The sequence below is a fragment of the Balaenoptera physalus genome (genome assembly GCF_965194825.1).
Source record: "Balaenoptera physalus genome assembly, chromosome: X".
Taxonomy (NCBI): Eukaryota; Metazoa; Chordata; class Mammalia; order Artiodactyla; family Balaenopteridae; genus Balaenoptera; species Balaenoptera physalus.
This window is the reverse complement of record NC_138903.1, coordinates 61,596,865-61,612,521: the sequence shown is the minus strand read 5'-3', so window position 1 is coordinate 61,612,521 and position 15,657 is coordinate 61,596,865. Positions and strand designations below refer to the sequence as shown.

The window sequence follows — 15,657 nt, the reverse complement described above, 5'->3', positions numbered from 1 at the left end:
GTTTAAGAAAAGTCCTTATATTTTAGAGATACATATCAAAATATTTATGGATGAGATGAAATAATATGATGTGTGATATTTGCTTCAGAATAATCTTGTGTGGGTGGAGGAGCAGGGGTTAGTGAAATATAGATGAAACGAGATTGGCCATGAGTTAATAATTACTGAAGCTAGGTGACAGGTACATGGGAATTCAGTATACTATTTTCTTTACTTTTGTATGTTTGAAATTTTCTATAATGAAAGTAGGGAAAAAGAGCCAAAAAGAAAAGACAGATTGATTACCTGCAAAGAAATGACTGACAGCTGATTTATCAACAAAAAAAACTGGGGTTTAGAATAGTGTTTATAGTATGCCACTATTTGTGTAAAAAATAACATATTCACATATATGCTTATATTTGCATCAATTTATCTCTGGTAGTTCACCTAAAAATTGTTAATAGGAATTGCTTCTCTGTAAGGGAACTGGAAAACTAGGGAATACAAATGGGCAACTCTTCACATACCATTTTGTACCATTTGAATTTTTTACCTTATGCTTGTAGTACCTTAAAAATATTTTCTGGGAGGGAGACGCAAGAGGGAAGAGATATGGGAACATATGTATATGTATAACTGATTCACTTTGTTATAAAGCAGAAACTAACACACCATTGTAAAGCAATTATACTCCAATAAAGATGTTAAAAAAATATTTTCTCAGTAGGCTAGGGACAGGAGAATTTTATAACTTGATAAAGAATATAGAAAACAACTGCAATCATCATACTTAATAGTGAAATACTAGTGGCATTCACCTTAAAGTCAGAACAAAACCAAGAATATTCACCTGTTTTCACAACTATTACTGAACGTTGCTCTGCAGGTTCTAGTCAAAGCATTAAGACAAGAGAAGATAAAAGTTATAAATGTTGTAAAGGGGACTTCCCTGGTGGCGCAGTGGTTAAGAATCCGCCTGCCTACTGAATAATATTCCACTGTCTAGATATATCACAGTTTATCCATTCAGCTACTGATGGACATCATAGTTGCTTCCAAGCTTTGTCAATTATGAATAAAGTTGCTATAAACATTTGTATGGAGGTTTTTGTGTCACTGTAAGTTTTCAATTCATTTGGGTAAATACCAAAGGGTATGACTGCTGGATTGTACGGTAAGAATACGTTTAATGTTGTAAGAAAACCACCAAACTGTCTTTCAAACTGGCTGTATTATTTTGTATTCCCACCAGCAATAAATGAGAGTTCCTGTTTCTCTTTAAAAAAAAAGAAAAGAAAAGAATCCGCCTGCCAATGCAGGGGACATGGGTTTGATCCCTGGTCTGGGAAGATCCCACATGCTGTGGAGCAACTAAGCCCGTGTGCCACAACTACTGAGCCTGCACTCTAGAGCCCACAAGCCATAACTACTGAGCTCACGTGCCACAACTACTGAAGCCCACGCGCCTAGAGCCTGTGCTCCGCAACAAGAGAAGCCACTGCAGTGAGAAGCCCACGCACCGCAACAAAGAGTAGTCCCTGCTCGCCACAACTAAAGAAAGCCTGCGCACAGCAACAAAGACCCAACGCAGCCAAAAATAAATAAATAAACAAATAAATAAATTTTAAAAATGTTGTAAAGGAAGCATCATAAAATGTCCTTGTTTATATATGATATATCGATAATCTAAGAGAATGAACTGATATACTATTAAAATTAAACAGAAATAGAGTTTAAGTTTTAAATCAATAACTTTTCTCTATAAAAACAATATCCAATTAGAAAATATAATGGGGGGGAAAAAGATCCCATTCACAGCAGTAAAAAAAAAAAATGATAGGAATAAACCTAACAAGAAACGTACAAAATAATGACATGAATAAAATTATAAGATATTACCGAAGGCTATAAGTATGAATATTTGACAAATGGATAGATGTACAATATTCCTGAATGAGAAGTTTCATAATTTAAAATTGTTTTCAAAGAAGTATAAATTCCTATAACAATCTCTTTGGGATTTGAGAGGATAGGGTGGGAGTACTGAACAAGTTGGTTCTGAAGTTCATCTGGAAGAACACATAAAAAGAGCCAAGAAACTTTTAAAAGATAGAAATGAGGGAAGACTTACCTACTAGATATCAAATTATTATATAAAGCTGTGATATGCTTCAAGAATAGACAAATATATCAATGGAACTGAATAGAGAGGCGGTTACGTGTGAGAATTTAGTATATAACAAATATAGCATTTCAAATCCCTTCTGAGGCACCACTAAAAGTGTACCAAAATAATATATAAAGTATGTACAAACCCAAAAGGACAAAAAGTTCTTGGGGTTTTCTAGATGCAAGAGAAATGGTAGCTGAAATAGGAGCTGGGAAGAAATTTTGGTCTAGTACAGAGGATACAGATAAGAAGGGGCCATTTTACCAGTAAAACTATGGAAAGATACAAGACACCAGGTACAGCAGAGGATGGACATGACATATGGGGCTGAAAACAGAGTTTAATTGAAATTCTGTACATTAATACAGTAAACCCCCCCTTATTTGCAGGGATACTTTCCAAGACCCCCAGATGATGCCTGAAACCACGGATAGTACCAAAACCTATATATACTATGTTTTTCCCCCTATACATACCTATGATAAAGTTTAATTTATAAATTAGGTACAGTAAGAGAATATCCGAATTGCCAGCATTTACTCTTGCACTTTGGGGCCATTATTAAGTAAAATAAGGGTTTCTTGAATACAAGCACTGCGATACTGAGACCTCTGATAACCTCCAGGAGGTTACTAAGTGACTGATCAGAGGGTAGTGTATATAGCATGGATATGCTGGACAAAGGGATGATTTACATCCTGGAGTGGGATGTCACAAGATTTCATCTTGTTATTCAGAACTGTGTTCAATTTAAAACTTATAACCCAATCAAAAGATGGGCAGAAGACCTAAACAGACATTTCTCCAAAGAAGACATACAGATGGCCAATAGGCACATGAAAAGATGCTCATCATCGCTAATTATTAGAGAAATGCAAATCAAAACTACAATGAGGTATCACCTCACACCAGTCAGAATGGCCATCATTAAAAGTTCTACAAACAATGAATGCTGGAGGGTGTGGAGAAAAGGGAACCCTCCTACACTGTTGGTGGGAATGTAAATTGGTACAGCCACTATGGAGAACAGTATGGAGGTTCCTTAAAAAACTAAAAATAGACCTACCATATGGCCCTGCAATCCCACTCCTGGGCATATACCCAGACAAAACTATAATCTGAAAAGATACATGCACCCTTATGTTCATAGCAGCACTATTTATAATAGCCAAGGCATGGAAATGACCTAAATGTCCATCGACAGATGAATGGATAAAGAAGTAACATAGATGGACCTAGAGATTATCATACTAAGTGAAGTAAGTCAGAAAGAGAAAGACAAATACCATATGATATCACTTATATGTGGAATCTAAAATACGACACAAATGAACCTATCTACAAAATAAAAACACACTTACAGATATTGAGAACAGACTTGTGGTTGCCAAGGGGGAGGGGGGGGGAGGGAAGGACTCGGAGTTTGGGATTAGCAGATGCACACTATTATATAGAAGATGGATAAACAACAAGGTCCTACTGTATAGCACAGAGAACTGTATTCAATATCCTGTGATAAACCATAATGGAAAAGAATATATATATATGTATAACTGAGTCACTTTGCTATACAGCAGAAGTTAAACACAACATTGTAAATCAACTATACTTCAATAAAATTTTTTAAAAACTTATGAATTGCTTATTTCTGGAATTGTCCATTTAATATTTTCAGACAACATTTGACTGAGGGTAACTGAAATCGTGGAAAGTGAAACCATGGATAAGGGGGACTACTGTATTCAGTAAAAAATGCTTACCCTTTCCTGTAACCAGAGGAAGTGCAAAATAAAAATGAGATACCATTATTTGCATATCTGGTTGGTAAAAATATTTTTTAATGATAACATAAAGTATTGATGAGGGTATTGGGGAAAATGGTACCTCATACACTGTTGGGTGACCATATAAATTGGAACAGCCTTTGTGGAGGGAAATTGAGCAGTATCTATTAACACTTTAGATGTGTAAAGATGTATATACCTTCCTTCCAGCAATCCCACTTCTAGGAATCTATCCTCAAAAAATAGTAGCACAAATATTCAAAGATACATGTATAATGATTTTCATTGCTGCATAATTTGTAACAATAAAAAATTATAAACAACTTGTGTTCACCAATAGGGGAATAGTTAAATAAATCATGGCATATCCATACGATAAAGTACGATGCAACACAAAAAAGCATGTCAGATATCTATATATATTGACATGGAAATATCTTAAAGGACAATAAAGTGATATGCTTAATGATTAAGTAAGTTACAGAAAAATATTATAGAATGATTCCAAATTGGCCAAAAAGAAAAAAACAAATTTCTCCATATAAATGCAGGTATCTGCTCAGATTTTTACTATGTCTCTACATGTTGTATGCCAATATCTGTTTGTAAATGTATAGAAAATATTTGTAATGATACACACCAAACTGCTAACAGTGACTTCCCCTGAGAACAGTTTAAGGGTTCAAATATTGTATTTTCCATTTTTTTCACATCTGCGAGTTTTTTGTTTTTTTAAAGATGAAGGGAGCTCATACAAAGTAAGTTGAATGTTTAAGTGTCACATTGAGGCAGATGATACTCAAATCTATCTTCAGCGCTGACTTTTCTCATGAACTCTAATTTTGCATTTACAATTAACTGCCTGCTAGCATTTCCACTCTTATGCTTTGCCATCATTTCAAACTCATACCTAAAATAAAATTCATTATCGGATTATTCAAATAATATTAGTTCTAGTTCCCGGTTTTCCTGTTTCTGTTAAAAGTACTAGCCTTCTACCGTTACTTAAGTTTGAAGACTTGGAGTAATTATCTTATACCCTTCCCTCCCCTATCAGAAAAAAAAAATCAAGTCCAAGTTTTTTTTTCTTCTTTTTAAATAATAACTTTTGTGGAAAAACAAAAGACCCCAAATAGCCAAAGCAATCCTGAGAAAGAAAAACGGAGTTGGAGGAATCAGGATCCCTGACTTCAAACTATACCACAAAGCTACAGTAATCAAGACAGTATGGTACTGGCACAAAAACAGAAATATAGACCAATGGTACAGGATAGAATGCCCAGAGATAAACCCATACACATATGGTCACCTAATTTACGACAAAGGAGGCAAAAACATACAATGGAGAAAAGACAGCTTCTTCAATAAGTGGTGCTGGGAAAACTGGACAGCTGCATGTAAAAGAATGAAATTAGAACACTGCCTAACACCATACACAAAAATAAACTCCAAATGGATTAAAGACCTAAATGTAAGACCAAACACTATAAAACTCTTAGAGGAAAACATAGGAAAAACACTCTTTGACATAAACCACAGCAAGACCTTTTTTGACCCACCTTCTAGAGTAATGGAAATAAAAACAAAAATAAACAAATGGGGGGACTTCCCTAGTGGCACAGTGGTTAAGAATCCACCTGCCAGTGCAGGGGACATGGGTTCGAGCACTGGTCTGGGAAGATCCCACATGCCACGGAGCAACTAAGCCCATGCACCACAACTACTGAGCCTGTGCTCTAGAGCCTGTGAGCCACAACTATGGAGCCTGCATGCCTAGAGTCTGTGCTCCGCAACAAGAGAAGCCACTGCAATAAGAAGCCTGCGCACCACAACAAAGAGTAGCCCCCGCTCGCCACAACTAGAGAAAGCCCGTGCGCAGCAACGAAGACCCAATGCAGCCAAAAATAAATACATAAAATAAATAAATTTATTTAAAAAACCCCAAAAACAAATGGGACTTAATTAAACTTAAAAGCTTATGCACAGCAAAGGAAACCATAAACAAGACAAAAAGACAACCCTCAGAATGGGAGAAAATATTCGCAAATGAAACAACAGACAAAGGATTAATCTCCAAAATATACAAACAGCTCATGGAGCTCAATATCAAAAAAAACAAACAATCCAATTAAAAAATGCACAGAAGACCTAAATAAACATTTCACCAAGGAAGACATACAGATGGCTAAGTGGCACATGAAAAGATGCTCAACATCACAAATTATTAGAGAAATGCAAATCAAAACGACAATGAGGTATCACCTCGCACCGGTCAGAATGGCCATTATCAAAAAATCTAGAAACAATAAATGCTGGAAAGGGTGTGGGGAAAAGGGAACCCTCCTGCACTGTTGGTGGGAATGCAAGCTGATACAACCACCCTGGAAAACAGTATGGAGGTTCCTTAAAAAACTAAAAATAGAATAGAACTACCGTATGACCCAGCAATCCCACTCCTGGGCATATACCCTGAGAAAACCATAATTCCAAAAGAGACATGTACCACAATGTTCATTGCAGCACTATTTACAATAGCCAGGACATGGAACCAATCTAAATGTCCATCGACAGATGAATGGATAAAGAAGATGTGGCACATATACACAATGGAATATTACTCAGCCATAAAAAGAAATGAAGCTGAGTTATTTGTCGTGAGGTGGATGGACCTAGAGTCTGTCATACAGAGTGAAGTTACTCAGAAAAACAAATACCAAATGCTAATGCATATATATGGAATCTAAAAAAATGGCACTGATGAACCTAGTGGCAGGGCAGGACTAAAGATGTAGACATAGAGAATGGACTTGAGGACACGGGGTGGGAGGGGGAAGCTGGGGCGAAGTGAGAGTAGCATCGACATATATACACTACTGAATGTAAAATAGTTAGCTAGTGGGAAGCAGCAGCATAGCACAGGGAGATCAGCTCGGTGCTCTGCAATGACCCAGAAGGGTGGGATAGGGAGGATGGGAGGGAGGCTCAAGAGGGAGGGGATATGGGGAAATTTGTATGAATATGGCTGATTCACTTTAGTGTACAACAGAAACTAACACAGTATTGTGAAGCAATTATACTCCAATAAAGATCTATTAAAAAAAAGAATACCTTACATGTCTTCTTCATAACTTTCTTTGCCACCCTAATTCAGGCCCTTCATTAAACAAACATTTATTAAGCACATATTATATATGTGCTAGGCAGTTTTAGGTGCTGGGTACAGTGAAGAAAGACTTATATGCTAGTGAAAGAGAGAAATAATGTATAAGCAAAAAAATAATTATGCAGTAATATTGTTAGCATTTATAATGCTTATCCTGTAGTAGGCACTGTGATAAGCTCTGAGATAGATATGTTATCTCATTTAATATTCCTAATGACCCTATGATATAGGCACTGTTATTAATCCCATTTTATAGTTGGGGAAACTGAGGTCCATAGCTCTTAAGTAGTTTAAGGTCACATAGCCAGTAAGTAGTCAAGATTTGAACCCAGGCAGCCTGATGTTATAGTTTGTCCTCTTAACTGTTATGCTATATTGCTTCTCATGTAAGGAAACCTCAGTTGATGATAAGGGATATGGGGAAAATAAAATAGGGTAATGTGATAGTAACTTGGAGAGTGGGTGCTAATTTAGAGAAGATGGTCAAGAAAGGCTTGACCTTTTTTTTTGGAAGAACTCAAGTTTCACCTGTGAAACTTCTCACTCAGCAGTTTGCCAGTTGCATAGGCATCATGCAGTTACTATGTCTGTATTTCCTGCAAATTGGCAGCTGGATCCAAAGACTAGATCAAACTGAGGTCCCATCCCTTTCGTATGACTACAGGATAGACATAATGTCTGATGTCTTTTTATAATCTTAGAAGCTGCTGATGCTCACTATCTCTATTTATCAAGGATTGCAAAATGGTGATATTCTAATTTCATTTCTTTTTATTAATTGGAATCGTTTTGGAAAACATGTCCTTTCATCTACTATTTTGTTACCCAGTTCATCTAGGAAAGGAAGGATAAATGCTTGATTCTCTCCCTTTATTGATTAAATTTTGAGGTAATGAATTGTTCCTCTATCATGAGTGGTGATATTTGAGCTGAGACGTGAGTGACAAGAAAGAGCCAGCTATTCAAAGACCTGGAGGAAGACTATTCCAGGTAGGGGGAACAGATAGTACAGGGGCACTGAGGAAGGAGTGAGTTGAATAGGTTCAAGGAACACAGAAGACCAGCAATGGCCACATTACTTTCACTCCTACCTGTGTTATGGACTGAATGTTTGTGTCCCTCTAAAATTCATACATTGAAATCCTATCCCCCATTGTGATGGTATTAGGAGATGCGGCTTTGGGGAGGTAATTAGGATTAGATGAGGTCATGAATGGGATTAGTGCCTTTTTAAGAGTCATGAGAGAGCTTGCTTCGTGTCTTCGCCCTCCACCTGGTAGATGTCCCTCACCAGAACTTGACCATACTGGCACCCTAATCTCAGACTTCCAGCCTCCAGAACTGTGAAGAATAAATTTATGTTGTTTATAAGCCACCAAGTCTATGGTACTTTGTTATAGCAGCCTGAACTAAGACATATCTCTTAAATCCATTATTCTCTCCTCCATTCTTACTACCACACCCACTTAGTCTGAGGTCTCATCTTTCTCCCCTGCACCACTGTGATTATCTTCAACTGGTTTCACTGCCTCCAAGTATCTATCTCTTCCACCCTAGTCAATTAACTTCTTACCTACCAGAAGCTTTCAATTCAGTGTATAATTCTTTTTGGTGAGAACGCATCTATAATTTTATTAACGGATGTCACTGGCAAAATAACAGTGATTTAATGGAAGGAGGTGTTTGCTGGAAAGTATGCTGGACACCAAAGAGCACAGGCTTTGTACTCAAAGCTGGATTTGTGTCCCAGCTCTGACACTTGATAGCTATGTGACCTAGAGAAAATTATGTAACCTCCCTGAAGCTCAGTTTCCTCATCTATTAAAAAAATAATAATGCTTTTAATACATTGTTGTGAGAATTAAATGAGAATATAAAATCTCATTTGATATATATAGTATAGAGAGATAACAGAAAAAATGTGTATATATATACATATTTTATTACAGTGCTTAGATCATAGTAAAGAGTAGTTTTTTTTGTAATACTCCTCTCACCATGTGTCTTGCAGAACTTCCAGTTTTAGTGATGAATTCCACCTGTTTAAACTTCAGTCATTGCTAAGAGCTGTCTGACAAACATCTGAGAATATCCAAAACCTAAGGACCCAACGGGGATCTTAGAAGAGAAGCTTGATATCGCATCCCTGTAGCCTAGCAGAGTCCCTTCGACAAGCCTAGCTGGGAACCAGCGAGGCCCTTAGTTGATCAGTGGTATCTCACACTGATATAACGCTTTCCCAACCACTTTTTGTCTCTGATCACCTCATCCCTAACCTAAGTGGGACCCCTGGGTACTTTACCTCTCACTTCATCCAGATCAGTAATTATCTCCCAGTTACACCAGATTTAGTGTTACTGACTCTGGGACCCCTGCCTCCACTGTCCTCTTTCTCCCTTTCTGCTCCCAAAGTCCCAGAACACTGCTAGAGGGAGAACCAAGCAGACCAATATGAATTCATGCTGTCCAATTTCAACTTGGCCCTTGCAGCTGCTCAGCAACCCTTTTATTTGTCTCATACATTCCCTGGCACTCTCCCCACAGAGGCTGTTCCAGACCTTCCTCTTCTCATATTCCAGCTCCTCCTGTTCCACTCCTTCAGACTAGTACACAAACTTTCATCAGATGTTTGACAATTCAGTAACATTTTTAAAAGCTTTTTAATGGAGAATTTAAAACATGTACAAAAGTAGACTGGCTAGTATAATGAATCCCCATTTACCAAACACTCAGCTTCAACTAGTATCAACTCTTGGGCACTCTTGTTTCATCTATTTCCTCCGTCCTGTAATATTTTGGAGCAGATCCCAGACATGACATCATTCCATACCTAAATATTTCAGTATGTATCTTTAAAAGTTAAGGATCCTTTTTAAAAAATCATAATGGTAATATCATTAGCACACATAAAATAAACAAGCAATATTTCCTTAATATCATCAAATGCCAAGTCAGCATTTAAATTTCCAATAGTTTCATAAATGTCAAAAGAATTTTTTACAGCTTTTTTGGTTTCAATCAGTATCCATATAAAGTGCACACATTGTGATTGGTGGATATGTATTATATGTCACTTTTAAACTGAAGGTTCCCCTTCATCTCTTTTTTTCCTTGCAATTTTTTTGTTGAGGAAGTTGGACTGTTTTTCAGTAGTTTCACAGTCTGGGTTTTGCCAATTCCATCTCTGTTGTATAGATCAACATGTTTCCTTGACCTCCGTTTGTTGTATATATTGGTAAGATCAATAATGTCTGTACAATGCATATTCTATATTCATTGTCCTGCTTTCAATGGTGTGAGGAAATTGTCCATGTGACCAAAGAAATGGAAGGTGTCTGGCCTGGAGAGTTACTCAGGAAGGAGCTAGGACCTCTTTAGCAGGACTGAAACAGATGGCTCGATAAATAGTAACGGAGGTCCAGGCAAGATAGGATGGGTGAGGGGCCATGTAGTGTCAGATTTCTACTCTGCTGGTATGTAGAGCAGGACCGTCAGGGAAGCAGATCACGCTGAAGTCAGAACTAGAAAAGGAGAGGTAGCACTCGAGGCAGCAGGTGGGATTATTTCTCAGGGGATTACTCTACTTGCTATACCCTGTTTTCTAAATATATCTTACTCATTTCCACCTCTGTGCCTTTGCCCCGGATGTTTCCTCTGCTTGGAATATCATCTCCTGTCTCTCCACCTATCCAAATCCTACTTATCTTTAACGACCAGTGCAAGTTCCCTCCTTTCCGTATTTTTGCTTGTAGAGTCATAAAGTATCTCTGAAAGGATAAATAAGAGATCAAGAACATTGATTGCTTTCCCGGGAAGGAAACTGGATGGCTAGAGGACAGGGCTGGAAGGGAGAACGATATTACTGATTTGCTGCAGGAGGGACAGTTAATCAGATGAAAGTGTCTAATATGAAATCTGTGTAAGTAGAAGCAGGGAGATTGGAATTTGTAGTTTGAGGAGAAAGAAGAAGTTCTGGAACAGCCTCTGTGGGGAGAGTGCCAGGGAATGTATGAGACAAATAAAAGGGTTGCTGAGCAGCTGCAAGGGCCAAGTTGAAATTGGACAGCATGAATTCATATTGGTCTGCTTGGTTCTCCCTCTAGCAGTGTTCTGGGACTTTGGGAGCAGAAAGGGAGAAAGAGGACAGTGGAGGCAGGGGTCCCAGAGTCAGTAACACTAAATCTGGTGTAACTGGGAGATAATTACTGATCTGGATGAAGTGAGAGGTAAAGTACCCAGGGGTCCCACTTAGGTTAGGGATGAGGTGATCAGAGACAAAAAGTGGTTGGGAAAGCGTTATATCGGTGTGAGATACCACTGATCAACTAAGGGCCTCGCTGGTTCCCAGCTAGGCTTGTCGAAGGGACTCTGCTAGGCTACAGGGATGCGATATCAAGCTTCTCTTCTAAGATCCCCGTTGGGTCCTTAGGTTTTGGATATTCTCAGATGGCTCTAGAACAATGACTGAGGTTTTAATCAGTAGCCATGTGACCTCAGGCTAGCTCTGTCCTTCTCTGAGCTTTGGTTTCCTCATCTATAAAAATTGGGGATAATAATACCTACCTCACAGAGCAGATGTGAGGATTAAATAAAATAATGTGGGTAGAAGTGCCCCACACAGTGGCATTCTATACATGATACTTTACTCCCTCAGCAGGTGAATACAATCTTCCTTAATCCTAAAGTTGATGCAATGGTATGGTAAATATGTTATCACTTTATAGACTAGCAAAACCTGACTGTCAAGAAAAATCCTATTTTCAGGGAATTCCCTGGCGGTCCAATGGTTAGGACTCGGTGCTCTCTGCTGGGACCCGGCTTCGATCCGTAATCGGGGAATTAAGATCCCACAAGCCACGAGGCAGCTGAGGGAGTAAATCTGACTCAGGAGAGACTCAAAAAAGAGATATCACTCCTCTAATTAAGAATCTACATTTAAGGGAATTCCCTGGTGGTCCAGTGATTAGAACTCGGCGCTTTCACTACCACGGGCCTGGGTTCAATCCCTGGTTGGGGATCTAAGATCCTGCAAGCCACGTGGCGCAGCCAAAAAGAAAAAATCTACGTTTAAAAAGAAAAGGCCAGGCTTCCCTGGTCGCACAGTGGTAAAGAATCCGCCTGCCAACGCAGGAGACACGGGTTCGAGCCCTGATCCGGGAAGATCCCACATGCCATGGAGCAACTAAGCCCGTGCGCCACAACTACTGAGCCTGTGCTCTAGAGCCTGCGAGCCACAACTACTGAGCCCGCACGCCTAGAGCCCGTGCTCCGCAACAAGAGAAGCCACCGCAGTGAGAAGCCTGCACCGCAACGAAGAGTAGCCGCCACTCGCCGCAACTAGAGAAAGCCCGTGCACAGCAATAAAGACCCAACGCAGCCAAAAATCAATTAAAAGAAAAAAAAAAGGTCTATAATGCCTTTTTAACTCTCCTTTAAATCATGTTCAAAATCCTTGATCTAGCATTTTAGGCTCTTGCCAATCTAGCGACACTTCACTTGACTTTTTTGTTCCCTTGCTTAAACATACCCTTCTGAGGGAATTCCCTGGTGGGCCAGTGGTTAGGGCTCCGTGCTTCCACTGCAGGGGGTATGGGTTCAATCCCTGGTCGGGGAACCAATACCCTCTGATATGTTAGCAGTGGTTACAAACAGCAAAAAGACTAAACTTGGAGAGAATCTGAAGAGGAGCATTTACTTCTTACTCCATATACTTCTGCATTGAGTCTTTTACAGTGACAATATGTATTGCTTTTGGAATTTATAATAAAACACAAAAAGTAAAATAGAACAACTTCCTACCCAAGCCTGGCTCTCCCTACTCTTCCATATCTATCCAAATTTCTCATTCTTCAAATTTCCATTCAAAATGTATTTCTTAACCCTCACATTTATGGTTAATTGGTTTTCAACTAGGGTGCTAGGACAATTCAGTGGGGACAGAATAGTCTCTTCCACAAATGGTGCTGGGACAACTGGATATCCATATGCAAAAATGTAAAGTTGGACCCTTACCTCGTACCACATACAAAAACTAACTCGATGGATCAAAGACCTAAATGTAAGAGCTAAAACTATAAAACTCTCAGAAAACATAGGAGTAAATTTTCATGACTTTGGATTAGGCAATGGTTTCTAGGATATGACATCAAAAGCATAAGCAACCAAAGGAAAAATGGATAAATTAGACTTCATAAAAATTAAAAACTTTTGTGTATCAAAGGACACCATCAAGGAAGTGTAAAGACAACACAGAGAATGGGAGAAAATATTTATAAATCATATATCTGACAAGAGGCTTGTCTCCAGAATATATTTTTAAAATACAACTCAATAAAAAGACAAACAACCCTATTAACAAATGGGCAAAGGATTTGTATAGACATTTCTCCAAATAAGATACAAAAATGGCCAATAAGTACATGTAAAGATGCTCAGCATCATTAGCCATCAGGGAAAGTCAAAGTAAAACCACAATGAGATTCCACTTCACACCCACTAGGATGGCCATAATAAAAAAAGACAAGTAACAAGTGTTACTGAGGATGTGGAGAAATTGGAACCCTCATACACTGCTGGTGGGAATGTAAAATGGTGCAGCCTCTTTGGAAAACAGTCTGGCAGTTCCTCAAAAGGTTAAAAGTTACCATTTGACCCAGAAATTACATTCCAATTACACTTGGTATATATCCAAGAGAAATGAAAACATATGTCCACATAAAACTTGAACATGAATGCATGGGAGCATTATTATAGGAGCATTATTCATAATAGCCAAAAAGTGGGAACAACCCAAATATACCTCAGCTGATGAAGAGATAAACACAAGTGGTACATCTACACAGTGAAATATTATTTGGCCATTAAAAGGAATGAAGTACTGATACATGTTATAACATGGATGAACCTTGAAAACATTATCCTAAGTGAAAGAAGCCTGTCACAAACAACCACATATTGTATGATTCCATTCATATGAAATATCCAGCATAGGTAAACCCACAGAGGCAGAAAGTAGATAAGTGGTTGCCTAGGGCTATGAGTTTGGGGGGACACTGGGAGTGACTGCTAATGGGTACAGAGTTTATTTTTGGAGTGATGAAAACATTGTAAAATTGATTGTGGTTGTACAACTCTGAGTACACTAAAAAGAAAACCTGAATTTTACACTTTGAACAGGCAAATTGTATGGGATGTGTATTGTATCTAATTAAAGCTGTAAAAAATGTACTTCTTCCATGGAGCTTTCCCTTTCTACTACAGTCCACATTAATCACTCCATTCTCTCAACTCCTACAGCTTTTCAAAACTGTACTGCACAATTTAGCACTCAGTTAAACTACCTGAAAATGTTTATTATTATCTCATGTAGAGCCTTGACTTGTCAGCCTGACTACAATTTTCCTGAGAGGAATGAATGAGTCTTCTGTTTCTCAGATACCTCTAAACCACCTAACATATAACTGGGCACATAGTAAGTACTCAGTAAATACTTGGTGGTTGTGAAGAATTGATTACATGTGCTTTTTTCACACATGTGTGTTGCACTCACACGGAAGTTGGAGGGAATGAATACAATCTTAGATAGTGAGGTGAGAGAACGACACTATGTGAAACTGCAGAATACAAGATTTATTTAAGGGAAAAGAACAGAATGGTTGGGACACTTTTGTTCTCCACTCCTTCTGCCTCCTGCTGCTCAATGACACCACATGGCCAACCATATCCTGGTCTCTGAGATCCTAAGGGAGTCACTGAGGTCCTATCTAGGCACTTGACTGTCTGGTGTCACTATTCCCCCATCACTTCCTCCTCTTCCTCCTCCTCTGTCCAGCTCAGGTCATCATCTGAATCCTCAGATTCTTCCTCATCCATCTCTAACCCAACCCCTGCCTTAGCCTTCTCAGCCAGTGCATCGGGGTGCTCCAGCTGGGCCCAGGATCCTGGGTCAGCCTTGACCAGGGAGATTTCAACCCGAGATGGCATCAAGGAGACAGAGCTCTGCTCCACGTTTATGACCTGAGGAGGAGGGAAAGATAGAGGAACACAGAAGAGAAAATGAGGAAATCAAAGGGATTGGGGTCAGGGTAGGATGGTGATGAATGACAGGGAGAAAAATAAAAAATGCAAGGTGGGGAAAAATATAGGGAAGGAATAAGTAAGGGAGAGAGAGAAAGAGGAAAGAAAGGGGAGTTGGGGGGGGAGAGGGAGAAAAAGAGGGAGGAAGAGGGAGAGAGAGAGAATATCAAAGCAAATGAAGAGAAAACCTCCACTTTCCCACTACAACTCCTTCCCTCAAGACACCCTCTATTCATTCCAGTCTGGCCCTTCATTTTACCCCATCTGCCTCCCCCTCCTGTGCCCCCTTATCTTCACTTACCCCCCAGAGCTTCATCTGTGCTTGGAACACACGGTTACCATCAAAGACAATGTGGACATGAAGCTGAGAGAAAAGAATTACAGGGGTAGTAACAATCCCAGAAGCTCAGAACAAGTCATTAAGACAGAGAAGCAGGCCAGTGGTGTAATCCCTACATCCACGGGTCAGCCAGATAACCCTG

At 39.0% G+C, this 15,657-nt stretch overlaps 1 protein-coding gene across 4 annotated transcripts in view; it reads right to left on the bottom strand.

Moving 5' to 3' along the window:
• Positions 1–15,657, bottom strand: part of ITGB1BP2 (integrin subunit beta 1 binding protein 2) — a 32,818-nt gene that overhangs the window by 13,804 nt on the left and 3,357 nt on the right. Inside the window, exons 10-11 of one of the 4 annotated variants that reach the window (XM_082446050.1) lie at positions 15,477–15,539; positions 14,708–15,115 (exon numbers count right to left, since the gene is read on the bottom strand). The exons of 1 other annotated variant lie outside the window; for it this stretch is intronic. In XM_082446050.1, the coding sequence (XP_082302176.1) occupies positions 14,888–15,115; positions 15,477–15,539 (291 nt within the window). In that variant the 3' untranslated portion in view covers positions 14,708–14,887. Of the gene's footprint in view, positions 1–14,707; positions 15,116–15,476; positions 15,540–15,657 lie in introns of those variants that run through there. 2 more of the 4 variants (XM_082446052.1, XM_082446051.1) reach the window with 2 other exon arrangements.